This window comes from Gossypium hirsutum, chromosome D06, assembly GCF_007990345.1.
Source record: "Gossypium hirsutum isolate 1008001.06 chromosome D06, Gossypium_hirsutum_v2.1, whole genome shotgun sequence".
Taxonomy (NCBI): Eukaryota; Viridiplantae; Streptophyta; class Magnoliopsida; order Malvales; family Malvaceae; genus Gossypium; species Gossypium hirsutum.
The window spans coordinates 2970140-2991380 of NC_053442.1; the positions used below are offsets into that span (position 1 = coordinate 2970140).

General features: G+C 32.4%; 1 protein-coding gene across 1 annotated transcript; it reads left to right on the plus strand.

Moving 5' to 3' along the window:
- The first annotated feature begins 2198 nt into the window (after positions 1-2198).
- LOC107943327 (uncharacterized) lies at positions 2199-5810 on the plus strand. Its single transcript, XM_016877074.2, has 7 exons — positions 2199-3162; positions 3246-3331; positions 3715-3869; positions 4188-4252; positions 4398-4592; positions 4800-4857; positions 5336-5810. Exons 3-7 carry the CDS (start codon positions 3834-3836, stop codon positions 5477-5479), a joined length of 498 nt encoding a protein of 165 aa, XP_016732563.1. The 5' UTR covers positions 2199-3162; positions 3246-3331; positions 3715-3833; the 3' UTR covers positions 5480-5810.
- The last annotated feature ends 15431 nt before the right edge of the window (positions 5811-21241 follow it).

Sequence of the window (21241 nt, forward strand, 5' to 3'; positions counted from 1 at the left end):
TTTCAAGCATTTTTCATTGAAATAATGATTAATGGACTGATAATATTCAAGCAAAAGGAGTTTTGCATATTACTCTGAAAGTTTCTAAATAATACAGGAACCTGAAACAGGACTAGTGTTTAGAGCACACCAAGTTTAAAGGGTGAAATGTCTAAGAAGGAAAAGTCTAAATTAAGATTATCCTTTCAAATTTTACTGTCCAAGTATGGATTGAACAAAACGACAAAATGTCGTGCTGGTGACAAAGCTTCAATGAACAAATGAGCAATGATCACCGAGTGATAAAAAGAGGTTTCTTGGAAGAGAAAGTTCTATAATTGTGAATAAATATTTGGTACGACACCCTGGGAATGGTGTAGGAGACCAAAGAGATTCAGATCTTGTATCCCTAAATTACAGTGGGACAGGATTGAGAAAGAGCCAGATCTTATACTCAGTGGGAAGAAGATGACTCGAATTTTATGTCCTAAAATTACCGTGGACTTAACCTTGAAGATTACAACGTATTGAACTTTGAAGATTACAGTGGGAGGCAATTCGCCTAAGTAAGAGATCAGTGTTACCAGCCGAGCAAGATAGCATTCTGACGTGTTGGCGATAAAACCTTATTGAATAACGAGTAATGACAACCTAAGCATTAAAAGGGGATCATTCTCAAAAAATGACATTCAGCATTCATGCAAATATCATTCAATGCAAATATCATTCATACACGTCTAGATAGGAGCATTTGATTTATTCTGATCATGTCATCCTAATTACTAGGTACAATTAGGTTCATTAAATAGAATATACAGGTCATGTTCCCCAGAGAATAGATCAATGAAGTTACCCATACCCCTGAAGTTGCAGCGGGATGGATTGAAGTCATCATATCAAGTCCTATTTCCCAGAAATTGTAGAGGAGTAGACTAGAAACAACAGATCTTGTCTTCCTGTACTTGGTGATAGTAAACTACTTGGTGACGCCAGTTGACCGGGGTGTTCGACATTTTTTTCGTTTTTGTAAAATTGTTCAAGACCTCAATGATCAACGACAAAGTCTGATCACAGAATAACCTCGAGTGCAAAATACTATTGAAGCGGCTAAAAGGTATACTCAAACTCAAGTAATTGAGAAATATGTAGAAGATTGGTTGACTGATGCAACAAATGTCCTGAAAAATGTGGAGATTTTGAAACATAGAGTAGAAGAACATAAAAAATGTTTACATTGCTTTCCTAATTTATGGTGGCAGTATAGACTATGTAAGGCTATAGAGGATGAGGTACCATCCATCAAGAGGCATATCAATTGGTCTAAATTTGAAAAAATCGGGCATCGTGTTCAGACTCCTATTATAGAATTCTTAGCATCTAAACATATAGTACCTTCTAAATCTTAGTGTTTCTTTTAATGAGATAAAAGGAGGCATTGAAGGATGATAAAGTGCAAAAGATCAAAGGATGATGTTATGTAATTCATACATACATACATACATACATACAGACAGACAGAGAAAACAAAGCTATTGGAAGCTATGCAATGATTTCATATACATGTTGTGTGTTGCCATAAAGCAGTTTATAGTGATTTAAATTCCTTAGGTCCTTACAAGAGAAGAAAATGGAAAGAGAGAATCTACAAGCCACTAATCAGCAAAATTTAATCACAAGAGAAAAAGCTTTAAGTTGTTATGATTCTACCTCTTCTAGTTGGTTCTCTGTGACATTTGATGCTTCTCTGGTCTTTGTTGAAAACTTGTAAGGATCTGTTAAGCAAGGGTCTGTCTGAATCAACAATTGCAAAACCTCATTCATTGTTGGACGTTGAGATGGATTCTTACATGTACAACATATTGCAATTCTAAGAACTTGAATCATCTCATCCTTAAATGACCCCAACAAGTTCTTGTCTAAGACCTCCATTACCCCTTCCTTTGTATCCAGCTTTGTTGTAACCCAATATACAATGTTCTTATACTCTCTGAAATCGGCATCCACTGGTTTCTTCCCTGTTATTAGTTCCATCAACACCACCCCGAAACTATAAACATCGCACTTCGCTGTTGCTTTATTTGAATATGCATATTTTGTTATAATCAACAATCACATTAAGTTCAACAACAACAAAATGAAAAAACATATGAAATAACATGACGTGTCTTACCAGGGGCTAAGTAATCATATGTGCCTACTATGATTGTAGAGGTTGAATCTTTCAATACTTTGGCTATTCTGAAATTGGAAACTTTGGGTTGGTAATTCATATCAAGTAGGATGTTGGTTGGTTTGATGTCTATGAATGATTGGTGGTAATAGATGATGGAGAAGGTATGCTAAGCCTTGTGCAAGCCCAAGTGCGAAATGGAACCATCCTTTATGTAGAGTATCCCAAAGGTTTCCATCTGGCATGTACGCGTAAACCAAAAGATGACATTCGAAGTTCGAGAAGTAGCTATATAGTTTGACTATGTTTTTATGCCTTATGTTTCCAAGAGTCTCTGACCTCGGTGTTCAAGCATTTGTTTATAATCAACGGATCCTCTGTGGCCTGCTATGTTCTTGTCGACCAATGCTTCGAGGATGTCATGTAGGTCAAAAAATGCTTTATGGAAGCTCTTCATGTCGTACGAACAAAACGATGAAGAGAAGGTCTCTTCATGTTCCAACACAAATTAGGAAAGCAATTGCAAACACTTTGGATTTGCTTGCATTTTATTTTCATTATTTTCCATTTATTATTTTTAATAATTTTTAACACCCAAAAATTTACTGCAAACCCTAGCTATAGGTTTTGTTTCACAAAAAATGTAGCAAAACCTTGCAGATCTGACCCCTCAGATTTGTATGTGGCTGCTTGAAGACATGGATCAATAAAGTGTTTATGTGTGGCTGCGTTGTTCTTTCGATGATTTCTATGAGACACGTATCAATTCAGTTTTGAGGATGATGCACGAGTGAGGAACGAAGTGGGAATGCGAGATTTGTGGATACTTGATTACACATGTTACGACGTCTTGGTTGGTTAATCGGTTTGAATGATAGCAGTGTACAAGCAAAGAAGTTACCAGATGCAAAGCCTCACCCGGCTGAAGTACAGCCGGTGGTAATGTTGGATGGTGTCTAGGAGATTGCAATTTACATCCATAGGTTTCATAACCTTGATCTTTTCCAGCAAGGGTATGGGGATTTTTTTTTTGCATTGTTCTGTTTATTTTCAAGTTTTATACATATGAATTATCTTCTGGTTCTTGTGTGCTTAGATGGTATCAACTGAAGCTTACTGTTAGATGGGACAATGATGAGTATGCTCCTGTAAGAGCACCTACGAGAGTCGTCCAATACGAAGGTTATTTGGTGAAATTGTTGTTTTTTTCTTCTAATGCTTCCACTTCGTCATAAGATTAGAAATCAAGTTATGTTGCATATATAAACCTTTTGAAATGTAGCTGCATTCTGGCATTTTATATTTAAACTAGTCCCTCTAGAAGAGTATGCTATATTAGCTCATCGACTGATTTCGATGTAATTAAAGCAAATAGATATAATGTCCTTTATATTCTCAATTAAAAATGACAATTGGTTTTCATTTTGTTGAATGGTGAATTATTTTTTGAACTATTTGTTGTTTTCTCCTACTTATTTAATGAGTTTTATACTTCACTCTGAAAGCTTAATGCAGTAGTGGTTTAGAGAGCAGTTCTTTGTTAATAAGATTAGAAAATGTTGCAGCCGCAAGTCTTGTTTCTGATGAAGTATTTGGAGTATGGAGGATTGATGATACGGACAACAGTTTTACAACACAGCCTTTTCGAATCAAATATGCGAGACAGGATGTTTATCTATCTATCATGGTTGCCTTTGATCTACCTATTCCTGAAAATGAGGTAGCCAATCTTTTTCTTGTGTAGCTCTGCATTCCCTTGAATAGGGAAGCACACCAAATACGTTACCAACCAGAAACCTTTCTTTGGCTTCTGATACCTCTAAGCTAACAGATGCTAAAATCTCTGCTCCAACCATATGAAAATAGAAATGATATTGGATCTTCCTGAAAGTCGACAGGGTTTTCATTCAATCTAATTTTGCTACTCAGAAAGGAAATGTATAGAAGCTTTTCTACTTTGATTCTGTTTGGCTATTGTCTATTCATGAAAGTCAACTTTTGTTTCTCATATTGGCACTGATGTAGCATTATCCGACAGGGTCCTCCCTCATCAGCTGTCATATTGAAGCTTGAGCTTCTATATGCACCTATATTGGTAAATGGGTAAGTTGAGGACTCCTATTTACGTATGAATGGTTAAAATTTAAAGTTTATACTTATATTCCTTGTGCTAAAGTTTTTCATTTCTCTTATCAATTTTTTTTCCAAGTTAAAACTGCCCATAATTGATTGGGATGCATTCAATCAGTTCTGATTTTCAGGCTTCTCCTGATTATTGCCCGGCTGCCATTCATGAATTCCCAATCCCTCCTAAAGCTCTTTTAGGACTTCATTCTTATTGCCCTGTTTACTTTGATGCATTTCATGCTATTCTTGAGGATGTAAGTGTTCACACGACTCTGCTAAAAGCTGGTTCTCGCAAGGTCTACACGAAGGTACCCAGGTTTGTCTCAGATCTAGAAACAATGATGACTAACCTTCGCACCAACCATATTCCTCTCAACTCCTCTTCCGAACCCTTTTTCAGGGTGGTGGCAGGGGTGGTTGTTTTGGGGAAATGAGATAAAGGGAGAGGGGTGGTTTCATTTATTAAAGTAAAATTGTGCTTTGATGATGTGTTGAAGTAACTTGACCTGTTGAATCATTTCAGCATTTCTTATTCTACAACTAATGATGTTTCCGTTGAAAGCATTGATGGATCTACTCAGGTTTGTTCTAAACTTTTAAAATTGAAATGCAATAACTACCCTTAACCGTAGCTTTCCCATTTGTGCTTCTGCTTGATTGTGGCATTACATTTAATAGATATTTGGTGTCACTACTGGAATGTGGCATCGATAAATGTTTTATGGCTGTAATATAATCTCAGAATCTAGTGTGCAAGGTGTGTGCATGAGAACAAAGTTTATTACCTTATTGTGGATCTAGTCTATTCATTGGACTGGTGGAAATTGTGGGTTGTGGTTAGTGGAATGTATGAATTTCATGAGACTTGATTATTTAAGCTGTAAGAGGTTACTATATCCATTTCCAATTCTTAATTTAAGTGGTATGGGTTTAATGAAACTTTTTCTTGTGGGATATGTGGGTAATAAGGGATATTCATTGTATTGCTTTAATTCAGCTTCTTGTTATCCTCGATAATCAATATTAATGCACTAATAGTTCGACTACGTGGTTGACCAGGCACTGGATCAAGTGGCTTCTACTGATCTGAAACAGGTCATGCTTGTTAAGGCATTATTAAATGCTCGTGACACACTGCTTGCGGAGCCGAAAGAACTTAGTTTGGGAGCTTTAGGAATGGAAACACTGAAATGGAAACACTGAAATGACTCCAGATTATATTTCCTCTAATTTTCAATCTGACTGAACCTAGTTTTGCTGCTAATGACAGCTTTAGGAAGAACACAGGTAAAAGTACCATGGAAGCCCCTGTACTAGGAGTTAGATTGCATTTGCCCCCTCAACTAAACGAAAAGGGCAAATTAGTCTCTATATGTTAGATCAAAGAGCAAATTGATCCTTTTTGTTAAAAATTTCATTCATTTGTATTGTTAAAACTGACTTGGATGACAGAATAACCGGATAGTGACAAGGGATTTAAATTGCGGTTGCGACCGTATTTTCGGTCGCGTTGCGTTTATCGCGGTTGCGGATATAACGGATGCTATTGTAGTCACTGCAGATATCGCGGTCGTGATTTTTTTTAAAATTCGCACAATTCTAATAAAAATATGTAACTAAATTTTAAATTGATATTTTTAGTTGTAAGATAGTTTGAGGGAATTTTAGAAGTTGATTATTGGATTGGGTAAAGAGAATGGGCAGCACACAACAGTGAAATTTCTAGACACCAAAAAAAAATTAAAATAGACACCAAATTTAATAAAAGTCAAATATAAATCCACAAGCCCAAAAAAAAATTAAAACAAAATCTTATAATATAAAAAAAGAAATGGATGGTGGTAGGAAAAGATAAAGCATTAGGATTAGGTGGCCTAACTTAGGCCATCAGATTCATTTCAGCTCTGCCTTTCAACTCTCAACTCAAGTCTACCGGCAGACAACAATAAATGATTAAAAACAAAAACAAAAACATTGGAAACCCAAAACACCCCAATTTTTTTCAAAACCCATTCAAATCTCAAAGCATCCTTCAAATTCCAAACCTTTCCAGTTTCCCGTTCTCCCTAGCAGCCTAAATATTTCTCATCAGTCATCCCCCTAACCTAATTTGCAGATTCAAAACTTGTTTGTTATCTCATCAGTCATCCCTAACCTAAAGAATATATGTTCGCAATTTTTGGCATTTTACAACAAAAAAGAAGGGAGAATTCAAGACAAAAAAAATTCAAGTACTTACTTGAAAGTTGAACATTGCTGCTGTTGTTTATTCGGCTACAGCTTCTTTCTTTTACCAATAAAAAAATCAATAAGCCCCCTAAATTTTTTTCTTTCACTCATTTAAACTCTTGAACGTTAAAATTACAATCAATTAAATCTTTTCACCGTTAAAATAAACAGTCAAGGTTACAAAGCTAAGGGTGCCAGTTTTTTCCAGGCTATTTTTACCCCATGGCATACTAGGATGGTTCCATCTGAAAAAAAAAACATTTTATATATTAAATCATTAAAAATACATTTTTATGATTTTCTATGAATTTTTTATAAATTTTTATTTTATTTTAATGTTTTATATGTAAAATACTATTTCCCTAAATTTCGGGAAAGAACGGCCTAAAACCCTAATTTCTTTTTAAAATCGACATATTTGCTTAACTAAGACATGAAGAAAATATTGTATTGTATAATTGAAAAAACAAATTTCAATTCTTGAATAATATATTATTCAAAACTAAGGTTTTTAGGCGCCAATAAAATTTTGCCACATCGTCAAATTTTAAAGACATGAAATTATTATACATCCATCCATGTTCAACTAACTCTCGAACTCTAATTTTTTTTGTTAAAAAAACTTAAGTAATTAAAATTTTAAAAAATCAAATAACATAAAAACTTTAAAATTTACACAACTCTATCTACAATTTTTTTTAACACAATTCTTGTTATTGAAGATTCAATGCAATATAATTTTTACTTTTAAAAAGTATATAATATGAAATAAAAATAAATTAAAAAGAAAAAAATCCACTACCTAGAAACCTTTTTTTTGTTAAATTAATTGCGTAAAAATTAAAAAAAATAACTTATGGAAAAAATAAAAATGATTAAAAATTGTAAAAGAAAAAAATATGTTTGTTTATAATTTAAAATATTAATTATTTTAAGTAAATTAAATTTAAATTAAGTTGGGGAAGATAATAGATATAGATGAATGTATAATAATATTTTATTATCTTTAGATTTTATGATGTGGCACTATTTTATTAGTGTCTACGAACTATATGTTTTAGGATCATCCTAACATAATTTATTCTGTTCATTTTATTATCAAGTTAATGAATGACAAGGAAAAGGGTTTTTATTTTTTAATTATTTTTTATTTTGTGAGATTGACAAGTCTTTAGTTTCATGAATATTTATATGACAAAATTAAAAAATATATAAAAATTATTAAATATTAGTTTAAATTTATTTATTTCAATCAATAACAATTCAGGAAAGATAATTCGCGTGAACTATATAATTAACATAAAATTCTTCATGAAAAACTTTTAGGACTATATAATTAACATAAAATTCTTCATGAAAAACATAAAATTAAAAAATATATAAAATTATTAAATATTAGTTAAAACTGCCCATAATTGATTGGGATGCATTCAATCAGTTCTGATTTTCGGGCTTCTCCTGATTATTGCCCGGCTGCCATCCATGAATCCCCAATCCCTTCTAAAGCTCTTTTAGGACTTCATTCTTATTGCCCTGTTTACTTTGATGCATTTCATGCTGTTCTTATGGGTGTAATTGTTCACATGACTCTGCTCGCAAGGTCCACATGAAGGTACCCAGGTTTGTCCCAGATCTAGAAACAATGATGACTAACCTTCTCACCAACCGTATTCCTCTCATCTCCTCTTCCGAACCCTTTTTCAGGGTGGCGGTGGGGGTGGTTGTTTGGGGGAAATGAGATAAAGGGAGAGGAGTGGTTTCATTTATTAAAGTAAAATTGTGCTTTGATGATATGTTGAAGTAACTTGACCTGTTGAATCATTTTAGCATTGCATATTCTACAACTAATGATGTGTCTGGTGAAAGCATTGAGGGATCCACTCAGGTTTGTTCTAAACTTTTAAAATTGAAATGCAATAATTACCCTTAACCATAGCTTTCGTTGAATATACAATTTTCGTTTTTTTTCTTTTCGCATTTTTCTTTTTAAACATATTTTTTTATCATTTTATTTTTAATGCTATTTTCCTAAAAAAAACTAATTACAACATGCTAAATAAATTTCATAAAATATATATGCTAAATAAAATAATAAAACACATACAATTATATAACATAAATTTTTTACACAAATATTACAAAAAAATTAAATTAATACACAAAAAATTACCTTTTTTCTTTTTTTTCCTTCCTTCCCACTTCTTCTTCTTCTTTCTTTTTTTTTCTTCTCCGTTCCTTTTTTTTTCCTTCTTTTTCTTTCTGTTTTTCTTCTCCTTTCCTTTTCTTTCCTTTTTTCTTTCTTTCCTCTCTTTCCTTTTCTTTCTTTTTCTTTCTTTCTTTCTTCTCCTTTCCTCTCCTTCTCTTCCCCCCCACACCAGCCGAATGGTCTCCATTATTTGGGCAGTGCCGCCTATGGCAGGGGCACCATCAGTGCCGCCTCTGCCATTGGCACAATTGGTGCCGCCTATGGCAGCCCCTCCACCAGTGTGCTGTCACGTCATCGCGGCTTTTTTTGTTTTTTAGGTATTATTTTGGTAAATAAAAAAGGTTTATAATATTTTAGTTTTTTATTTTTTTATAATATTTTAGTAAAAATCCCCCGCCGATGCTAACAACAACAACAAAGGCAGCAAAAGCGATGTCGTTTTTGCAACCAAAGTGATGGACAAGAAAGATCTAGCGTCGAGGAGTAAAGAAGGGAGAGCTAGGACCGAGATGGAAATGCTCGAATTGTTAGACCATCCTTTCTTACCTTCGCTTTACGCCGATATCAATTTCCCTAAATGGTTCTGTCTGTTGACGGAGTTTTGTCCAGGCGGCAACCTTTATGTCCTCCGTCAACGTCAACCTCTCAAACGTTTCCCCGATTCTGCCGTCACGTACGTCCTCCATTAAAAGGAAAAAAAATGTTTACTTCTTTGTTTTTAGATATTTGAGAGTGATGGAACGGGCGAAAAGAGCTCAAAAGGATGGGGGCCCCAATCGACTGTAAATCGGATCAGATTCATTTCGTTGTTTCTGGCTATGATTTACGGTAGATTAGGGGGATTGGCTCGGGCTACTAAGGTCAAAACATGTTCGAGATTTTGACTTTTTTAGCTAGTAAACCAATAACTTTCAAACGCGTATCCAAGTACATTTATGAACTATATTGCCTAAAAATATCGCATTAAGGCCACCTTGAACCCATTTTAATTTTTGGGTAAAAACGCCAATTAAATTACTCCTGTTGCCTTATTAGATTCTTAAAAATACTTAGGGAAAGCCAGCTCAGATCAATAACACGGCAGAAAAGCAATATCATGATCCCATCATTTAGTATTTCTTCTCAATAATAATTAATTAATTATTAAACAACGGGTAAAATAAGATGATAAGGATCACTTTTTTAAGTTCGATTTTCATTTTGAGTATGAAGCATTTTAAATTTAGCACAATTCCAGTATCGAGTATCATATCGAGCAGCGCACATAAACTCTTCTTCAGTGGCATTCGCTGATAACTGTCCAAATTTGGCTTTCAGCCATGTAAATTTCAAGCTCGTAAAATTTGACTCTTCGTCCTCTGGCGAGTCTTCTAGTAGCTGATAACAAAGTGCAGTCAGATCAGTAAATGAATATACTCCCGTTACAGGACTCCCGTGGATTGGGAGCCCAAGCTGCATCGCAACATCCTCTAAGGTCACCGTGCACTCCCCACACGGAAAATGAAAAGTGTGGGTCTCCGGGCGCTACCGCTCCACTAGCGCAGATAATAAATCATACCGCAAGTCGAGCGTTCGGATCAATGCTGCTGACCCAAATCTGGCTTGCTCCAAGTACGGCATCAATCGTGAATCCGGAGCTTTCTTTAAACCATTCACCCGACCCCTTATTACTCGGTACGAGTCTTAATAGTGTTAAATTACAGAAAAAAAAATATTAGGATAACATGATTTATTTCTATATATTACGTATATCCTTTTTAAATAGAACCTATGATTAAAAAATAATAAATCATACCCTGTTATTAGCCGCATCAGATATGTGTGTACCGGGATTAATCAATGAAGCCATTTCGATGCGTGCAAGTTCAAAAAAAAATTAGTAAAAACCCTTATTTCAGCCATTTGTTCGTACTATTTTCCCGAATTATATTACTTTCAATAAAAATAAATTACTTTCGTTTTTTATTTTACATTATTTTATTATATTATGTTTGAAGTGTATTAATTTAGTGTGTATTTTAAATAAATTTAAAAAAAACCCTTATTCCTGCCATTTGCTCGTATTATTTTCCCGAATTTTATTACTTTTAATAAAAATATATTATTTTTGTATTTTATTATTTTATATTATTTCAGTACATTTTGTATTAATTATTTCTGAATTTTTAAAAATTTAGTAAAACACCCTTACTTCAGCCATTTGTTCGTATTTTTTTCAGCATTTTATTACTTTAGAAATATCATATTTTCTAATTTTATTATTTTACATTATTTTAGTACATTATGTTTGAAATTTATTAATTTAGTGAGTTTTTTAAATAAATTTAAAAAAAACCCTTATTCCTGCCCTTTGCTCGTATTATTTTCCCGAATTTTATTACTTTCAATAACAATATATTATTTTATTATTTTATTATTTTATATTATTTCAGTACATTTTGTTTGAAATATTTGTATTAATTATTTCTAAATTTTTAAAAAATGTAGTAAAAAATCTTACTTCGACCTTTGTTCGTATTTTTTTCTCCGCATTTTATTACTTTAAAAAATCATATTTTCTAATTTTATTATTTTACATTATTTTAGTACATTATGTTTGAAATTTTTTAATTTACTGTGTTTTTTAAATATACCATTTTTTCGAATTTTATTACTTTCGGTGAATATACAATTTCCGTTTTTTTCTTTTCATATTTTTTTCTTAAACATATTTTTTTATCTTTTTATTTTTAATGTTATTTTCCTAAATAAAACTAATTACACCATGCTAAATAAATTTCATAAAATATATATGCTAAATAAAATAATAAAACACATACAATTACATAACATAAATTTTTTACACAAATATTACAAAAAAAAATTAAATTAATACACAAAAAATTACCCTTTTTTTCTTTTTTTTCCTTCCTTCCCACTTCTTCTTCTTCTTTCTTTTTTTTTCTTCTCCGTTCCTGCCACTAGCACAACTAGTGCCGCTTATGGCAGCCCCTCCACCAGTATGTTGTCACGTCGTCGTGGCTTTTTTTGGTTTTTTGTATTATTTTGGTAAACAAAAAAAAGTTTATAATATTTTGGTGTTTTTTTTATTTTTTTATAATATTTTGGTAAAAATCCCCGCCAATGCTAACAACAACAACAGCAACAAAGGCAGCAAAAGCGATGTCGTTTTTGCAGCCAAAGTGATGGACAAGAAAGAGCTAGCATCGAGGAGTAAAGAAGGGAGAGCTAGGACCGAGATGGAAATACTCAAATTGTTAGACCATCCTTTTTTACCTTCTCTTTACGCCGTTATCGATTCCCCTAAATGGTTCTATCTATTGACGGAGATTTCTCCAGGCGGCAACCTTCATGTCCTCCGTCAACGTTAACCTCTCAAACGTTTCCCCAATTCTGCCGTCAGGTACGTGCTCTGTTAAAACGAAAAAAACGTTTGCTTCTTTGTTTTTGGATATTTGAGAGTGATGGAACAGGCGAAATGAGCTCAAAAGGATGGGGGGCCCAATCGACTGTAAATCGAATCAGATTCATTTCGTTGTTTCTGGCTATGACTTATGATAGATCTGGGGATTGGCTCGGGCTACTAATGTCAAAACATGTTCGAGATTTTGACTTTTTTAGCTAGTAAACCAATAACTTTCAAACGCGTATCCAAGTACATTTATGAACTATAGTGCCTAAAATATCGCATTAAGGCCACCTTGAACCCATTTTAATTTTTGGGTAAAAACGCCAATTAAATTACTCCTGTTGCCTTATTAGATTCTTAAAAACTACTTAGGGAAAGCCAGCTCAGCTCAATAACACGACAGACAAAGCAATATCATGATCCCATCATTTAGTATTTCTTCACAATAATAATTTATTGATTATTAAACAACGGGTAAAATAAGATGATAAGGATCACTTTTTTAAGTTCGATTTTTATTTTGAGTATGAAGCATTTTAAATTTAGCACAATTCCAGTATTGAGTATCATATCGAGCAGCGCACATCAACTCTTCTTCGGTGGCATTCGCTGATAACTGTCCAAATTTGGCTTTCAGCCATGTAAATTTCAAGCACGTAAAATTTGACTCTTCGTCCTCTGGCGAGTCTCCTAGTAGCTGATAACAAAGTGCAGTCAGATCAGTAAATGAATATACTACCGTTACAGGACTCCCGTGGATTGGGAGCCCAAGTTGCATCGCAACATCCTCTAAGGTCACCGTGCACTTCCCACACGGAAAATGAAAAGTGTGGGTCTCCGGGCGCTACCGCTCCACTAGCACAGATAATAAATCATACCGCAAGTCGAACATTCGGATCAATGCTGCTGACCCAAATTCGGCTTGCTCCAAGTACGACATCAATCATGAATCCGGAGCTTTCTTTAAACCATTCACCCGACCCCTTATTACTCGGTACGAGTCTTGATAGTGTTAAATTACAGAAAAAAATATTAGGATAATATGATTTATTTCTATATATTACGTATATCCTTTTTAAATAGAACCCATGATTAACAAATAATAAATCATACCCCATTATTAGCCGCATCAGATATGTGTGTACCGGGATTAATCAATGAAGCCATTTCGATGCGTGCAAGTTCAAAAAAAATTTAGTAAAAACCCTTATTTCGGCCATTTATTCGTACTATTTTCTCGAATTTTATTACTTTCAATAAAAATAAATTACTTTCGTTTTTTATTATTTTACATTATTTTATTACATTATGTTTGAAGTGTATTAATTTATGTGTTTTTTAAATAAATTTTTTAAAAAAACCCTTATTCCTGCCCTTTGCTCGTATTATTTTCCCGAATTTTATTACTTTTAATAAAAATATATTATTTTTGTATTTTATTATTTTATATTATTTCAGTAAATTTTGTATTAATTATTTCTGAATTTTTAAAAAATTTAGTAAAACACTCTTACTTTGGCCCTTTGTTCGTATTTTTTTTCCGCATTTTATTACTTTAAAAAAATCATATTTTCTAATTTTATTATTTTGCATTATTTTAGTACATTATGTTTGAAATTTATTAATTTAGTATGTTTTTTAAATAAATTTTAAAAAAAACCCTTATTCCTGCCCTTTGCTCGTATTATTTTCCCGAATTTTTTTACTTTCAATAACAATATATTATTTTTCGTATTTTATTATTTTATATTATTTCAGTACATTTTGTTTGAAATATTTTTATTAATTATTTCTAAATTTTTAAAAAATTTAGTAAAAAATCTTACTTCGGCCTTTGTTCGTATTTTTTTCTCCGCATTTTATTACTTTAAAAAAATCATATTTTCTAATTTTATTATTTTACATTATTTTAGTACATTATGTTTGAAATTTATTAATTTACTGTGTTTTTTAAATATACCATTTTTTTCAAATTTTATTACTTTCGGTGAATATACAATTTCCGTTTTTTTTCTTTTTGTATTTTTTTAAACATATTTTTATCATTTTATTTTTAATGCTATTTTCCAAAAAAAACTAATTACAACATGCTAAATAAATTTCATAAAATATATATGCTAAATAAAATAATAAAACACATACAATTACATAACATAAATTTTTTACACAAATATTACAAAAAAATTAAATTAATACACAAAAAATTACCCTTTTTCTTTTTTTTTCCCCTTCCTTCCCACTTCTTCTTCTTCTTTCTTTTTTTTTTCTTCTCCGTTCATTTTCTTTCCTCCTTTTTCTTTCTGTTTTTCTTCTCCTTTCCTTTTCTTTCCTTCTTTTTCTTTCTTTCCTCTCTGTTGACACCATTTTTTTGATAAAACGGGGTCGACTTGGGTTTTGAAAAAAATGAAAACGAAAGTGGGAGTCGCCACCAATCCTTTTTATTTAGGTGCCACCAATCCTTTTTATTTAGGTGTGATCGGATCACCTTAAAAAGTAGTTGTTTTTAATAAACAATTTAATTTTATTAAAACAACAATTTTGGTCCACGAAAATCAGAAAGATGGGTTTGGGAGTCGGTTACGCACGAGGAATGATTAGCACCCTCAATATGCCCAAAATTGGTACCTAGTTGATTACTTAATTTCTTAGTGTCGAAAATTGGAAACTTTGAAGAGATTCAAAATACGATCCTTATATTGAAAAACTTGTATAAATCAAATATTATCGTTTCTTACCCTCTCATTTCAGAAATAGAAAATGTCACACCCAATGAGTTAGGGCACGATATTTTACCTCTTCAAAAATAAGATTGTCTAAAAACTCGCACAGTAAAATTTAAAAGTGTTGACACCATTTTTTTGTGAAAACGGGGTCGACTTGGATTTTAAAAATGAAAATGAATATGGGAGTCGCCACCAATCCTTTTTGATAAGGTGTGATCGGGTCACCTCGAAAAGTGGTTGTTTTTAATAAACGATTTGATTTTATTAAAACAACGAGTTTGGTCTACGAAATCCAAAAATGGGTTCGGGAGTCGGTTATGTACGAGGAAGGGTTAGCACCCTCGTAACGCCCAAAATTGGTACCTAGTTGATTAATTAGTGTCTTAGTGTCGAAGATTGAAAACTTTGAAGAGTTTTAAAAATACGATCCTTAAAAAAAAGCTCGAATAACATGGATTGAAATTTAAGATTCCCTTGTTCTGAAGGAATATCACATCCAGCATGTTAGGACACGATACTTTAAACCATCAAAACCAAGATCACCTTATGGTTTCAAAAACCCATACTTTGAAGTTTTAAGAGGATATTTGGCCATTTGGTTCAACGAGAAATTGAAAACCAGCACATTAGGGCACGTTTTCTCAAATTTTCAAATGCAAAATATCGCTTTATTTTGAAATTTTAAAAGGATATTTTAGCTATTTGGTCGAACGAAAAATCGAAACCCAGCACGTTAGGGCACGTTTTCTCGATTTTCCAAACGCAAAATATTGCCTTATTTAGAAAAAATTTCCTTTTGATGTATGGTGTAAAATATGCATAGCAAAACAATAATGAATATGATGGCGTAAAAAGAACACGAGCAATAGCAACGAAAATAAAATAATAAAATGGACCAATCAATAACATACAAAGTGACAAGTACATAGGCAAATAAAATTGAATCTAATTTCTTTCTAAATAATAATGAAAATGTAAATAAATAAATAACGAACAAATGTAAAAAATGTATATACATGAATGTATACAAAATTATGAAAATATGAAAAATCTATTTATGTATACATATTTTAAAATCATTAAATATAAAAATATGTGTAATGATGTATATATATGTATATGTGTATAAAAAATATGAAATATCTAGAATATAAGAGTATTTGTATACATGTATATTTATAATAATAAAAAAAGTGCATATGTATATGTTATAGAAATGTATGCATGTATATATATGTATTATAAAAACATATGTATATAAGTGTACCCATATATGTATATATATAAGGTATATAAATAATATATAAGTATGAATATATATATGCAAATAAATTAAAAAAATATGTACGTATGTATATATATGACAACGAAATTTGAAACTAAAAATGACATAAATAGGTAAATAATAATAATGATGATGTAATGTATAGTAATAATAATATTAAAATAACTAATTTAATGATAAAATAACTAAAATAACAAATAAAGAATTAAATTGAAAACTGAACTAAAATTTGGGGGCGAATCGAAAATAAATAAAAATGATTCGGGGGCTGAAATACGAGGCACTTAAAGGCTGGGGGACTGATCGCACAATATTACCAACCCCAGCACACAGTGATTCAACACGGACTAAAAGGGAACATGCAGAAAATTCGTGGGGCCAAATTAAAAAATAAATAAACAAGCAGAAGGACTAAATTAAAACAAATCAATAATGAGGAGGGACCAAGAGCGCAAATAGCCCATTTAATAGAAATGCGCGGATCCCCTAAGTGGGTCGAGTCGCGCATGCGGGTCGGCTAACTCCGAAACGATGCCGTTTTGTATTCTTTACTTAAACCAAAATTTTTTTGAAAATCTCATTCTTCAATGTTTTTTTTTTAAAACTTTCAAAATCCCCCATCTCTCTCAACCCCAAATCCGGCCAAGTCTCTCAGCCATTGCCGCCGCCGTAGCGCCACCGTGCACAGTGGCCGGTATAGCACAAAAGAGGCGTTTCAGCCTCGCTTCGAAGCACCCATGAAGGCCAAACACCCTTGGCCCGAAAGCCAATAGAAAAGGATTCCCAAACCCACCTTTCAAGGCCGATCCCAACGACGGAGAGATCTCTGACGAAGCGGCCAACGGTGTTTCAGGTAAGTTTTCCTTCCCTTTCTCTCTATTTTATATTTATTGTTAAAAAACTATTTGTAAAAGAAAATGAACCGGAAAAGAATAAAAATTAAAAATTAAAAAAGCTGCAAACAGAGAACGAAAGAAAAAGAAAATGAATAGATTTTCAACCTTTTTCAATCTGTGTTGTGATTTTTGATTAACTTATGTGCGTAAAAAGAAGAAAAAATTACAAGCCTCTAATTTTGGCTTTATAGCCGAAAATACAAAACTGTTTTCCTCTATTTTGTTTGCTTGTGATTTGTTTGTTTGCTTGTTGTCTGCTTTTTGCATTCAATTTCCTGCAGGTGTCAGAGGCGTGGAGGGCCAGTGATAGGCGAGCAATGGCGGCGTGAGGTGCAGGTGGCAGCAACAACCAGGCATGCGGCGCCGGAGGCTTGGCAGAGGTGTGAAAACCTAGGTGCGGCGCACCTAGGTTTCCCTTGGCTGAAACATGTTTAGGTTTTTTTTTTGTGGGCTAGTTATTTTTGTTGGGCTGAAATTTTGGGTTAATTTTGTTGTAATGGATTGGTATAGTTAATTTATTTATTATTTGTTTTTGTTGCCTGGCCCGAGTAAAAATTGGGCTCTACAAAAAGGATATTCAATTTTTTATGTCATATAAAAAATTACAACACAATTCGTTAGGGCACAATTTCTCAAAATACTAAACATTAAATACTGCCTTTATTATTTTTTAGGAAAATCCTCATCTCGGGAAAAAAATGTGTTATATCCAATGCGTTAGGACACAACATGTCAAATTCTCGATAATGAGCTTTTTATGTTTTTTTTTATAAAAAAAGAGTAGTCTCGATATTTAGATTCAACGAAGAAAATCAGAACCCAATACGTTAGGGCTCAATCCTCTCGAATCTAAATATGAAATTTTGCTTATTTGAAAGTCGAAACTTATGCGTCGAGATAAATTAATCTAACTTAAAATAGTTGAAATGAAACACGAGGTTAATTACGCATACAAAACGATATTGAATACGATAGTGTAAAAATAGGAGCAATAAAATGAATGAATATAAAAAAGGACAAATTAATAATATGGGAAATAACAAATATAATAAGCAAGTAAAGTTAAAATGTTCTTTTAAAATAATGATAAATAAATAAAAGAGATGAATAAAATTTATAAAAATATAAAGTTATATATGTGTATTAAAATTATGAAGTATAAAATATGCATGTGGATATATATATGTATGTATATAAATTGTAATATATATATAAACATAAAGGTAGGCATATATATGTGTATTTATAAAAATTAAAAATGTATATTGATATATATATTAAAAATATATTTATATGTGTTATAAAATATAGCAAATACATAAGAAGAAATAGATTTTAAAATATAAAGAATATGTATAAATATGTGTCGAAACCGTTTTTTTGAAAACAAAAATTTAGTTGTCGACTTTAAAAAAATAAAAACTGGAGTCGCCACCGATCCTTTATTAAGGTGTGACCGGCCCACCTTAAAAATTATTTTGGTCTGCGAATTTTGAGAAAATAGGTTCGGGAGTCAGTTACGCACGAGGAAGGGTTAGCACCCTCGTAACGCCCAAAAATCGGTACCAAATTGACTATTTAATGTCTTAGTGTCGATTAAATTTTTTTTTAAAATAAGCTTGAATGATGAAATTTGCAAAAGGATAATCAATTGTTCAAGTCATGTAAAGAAATCGAGTCCCAATACGTTAGGGTACAATTCCTCATAATCCCCAAACTTTGAATATCACTTTTATTTTATACGAAAATCTTCATTTTGAGAAAGTAACATGCCACACCCAATACGTTAGGACACGACAAGTTAAGTTCCCAAAAATGATTTTTATACTCATGCATTTTGAAAAAGAATATCCTCGGTTATCTAGAATTAGCAAAGAAAACCGGAACCCAATACGTTAGGGCTCAATTTCCTCGAAAATTCCCAACCTTGAATATTGCTTTTATTCAAAATAAACTTTTAAATCAAGAAAATAATTTTGATGTTTTGTCAAAGCCGAATTATATTTCCTAAAGTGTATATTAAAAAGTTAATGTACAAAATGAAACAAAAACTTTAATTTAAAACGTATATGAAAATTGTAAAAATAAAATAAAAATATAAAGATATGCATATGTGTATATATTTACATAAATAAAAAAAAATAAGCATATATGTATTGGTAAAACATGAAAATATGTATACGTAAATTAAAATACTTATATATATGTATGATATGTACACAAAATAGCAAATTAAAAAATAAAAATATTTAATGATTTTAAAGGAAAAACGTATACAGAAATATATTATAGAAAATGTATGTGAACTTTAAATTATAAAATGTATATGCATTATAAGATATGAGAATGGTGAAAATAAAATAATAACAAATAAAATATAATATGTACATGTGAAAATCAATAAAATAAAAAAAATGCAAATTTATGTATATATATATAAATAGGGTAAGTATGTATAAAATATAAGGCATGTGAAAAAAACTATATAAAAAATGTGCCAGAGAAATATATGTATGCATGTAAAAAACTCAAAAAATATATATATTAAATATGCATATACATTATATATTAAATATGCGCATGTATATGTATAAAAAATATAATAATAATGATAGTAAATAATATAAAAAAAACGAATTGCAAAAAAGAAAACACAAAATAACCAATAAATGAAATTTAAAATAAAATGCAGGACCAATTTGCAACGCGCGCATTATATGAGGGGGCCCAAATGGAAATAATCCATCCCCCAAACTGTCTGCAGTGATGTGGGCTGAAATGAACAAAAGTAGAAACCTTTGGGCCAAATTAAAAAGAAATAACTTGGCATTATAAAACATGGCGCAAAAGGGGAGGGCTAACTGCGAAATTTTCCCATTTAAGGTGGATATGCGCAGACCCTTACCCCCCCAAACTAAATGGCTCAGCTTTAAATCATTCTGTTTCTTTTTTTCTAAAAGAAAAGCAGTAGCTCTGCCAAGGTTCTTTCAACCCTCTCTTTGCGCGCCGTTTAGCCAATGCCGGCGCTCCGATTGCAACGGAGACGGCTTCCGGTCGGCGTTTTCGACAAAAGAGGTCAGATTTCCCCATTTTCCCCTTCTTGTATTATTTTATTTTTTTAAAAACCTGAAAAAAGAAAATAACGAAGAAAAGAAAAAAATAAAATTAGAAACCCGATTTCACCTCAAAAATCTCTGTATTATCAGTATTTTTTCCTTTTCTTGTGACTCTACACTGAAAAAAAAATCCCCCTTTTACATATAAAAAAGATGGCCTTTTATAGGCCGAAAAAACGAAAAAAAGAATAAATGTTAATTATTTTTGGTATTTCTTCTCTGTTGGGCTCTGTTTTGCAGGTGGTTGTACGCGCGTGGAGAGGAGATCAGCCCCGAGTCATGCGCTGATTGGAGTCCTACTGGCGGCGCTAGAGGTTGCCAGTGGCTTGTTGCGGCTAGGGTTCTTTCTTCAATTTTGCTGCGTTGAATATTGGGTTTGGGCCAATTTGATTGGGCCTGAACCGTTTTTTTTGTACTTGGACCCAGGCCGAATTGGGCCTTATTACAGCTGCCCCTCTTTGCTCATTGTCGTGCTACAGGAATAGAGCAAAGACTACAATGCCCAATTACGCCTGGTCTTACTGAACCTTAAACTTCTTCGATGCTTTTCTTCTTGAAGTAGCTTCATTCCTTCCTATTGCATCTTCAGAGGTATAGGAACTAGCCCTTTGATCCATTCCATTGCAACTTCAAGGAGATAGGGTTCATACATTGTAGCTTTTCAAAAGAACAAAGTCTGCTATCTTTAATCTGCTCCACTGCAACTTCAGGGAGATAAGACTTATAGCTTCAGCTTGTTCTGTTACAACTTAAGGGTAAATCTAATGTGATCTGCTCTGCTGCAACTTCAGAGAGATGAGATCTACAGTTTTAATCCACTCCATTGCAACTTCAAGGAGATAGGATTGGTTATTTTTGTCTGCTCCACTGCAAATTCAGGGAGACTTGTATCTTCGATCTATTTCGCCACCAGTATGGGAAGACAAGATTTGCTTTCTTCGATCTACTTCACGCCAATACATGAAGACAAGATCTACATTCTTCAATCGATTCCACTGTCGACCGGGGGATAGGATTACTGGCTTCAATATACTCCACTTCAACTTCAGGGAGGTAAAATCCGCCATCTTCGATCTGCTCCACTACTGCTTAGGGAGGCAA

Coding starts and splice junctions, on each gene's coding strand:
- LOC107943327 (XM_016877074.2), top strand. CDS start 3,834: ATGGTTGCCTTTGATCTACCTATTCCTGAAAATGAG. Junction 3,870..4,187: donor TACCTATTCCTGAAAATGAG/GTAGCCAATCTT, acceptor ATTATCCGACAG/GGTCCTCCCTCATCAGCTGT. Junction 4,858..5,335: donor GCATTGATGGATCTACTCAG/GTTTGTTCTAAA, acceptor GTGGTTGACCAG/GCACTGGATCAAGTGGCTTC.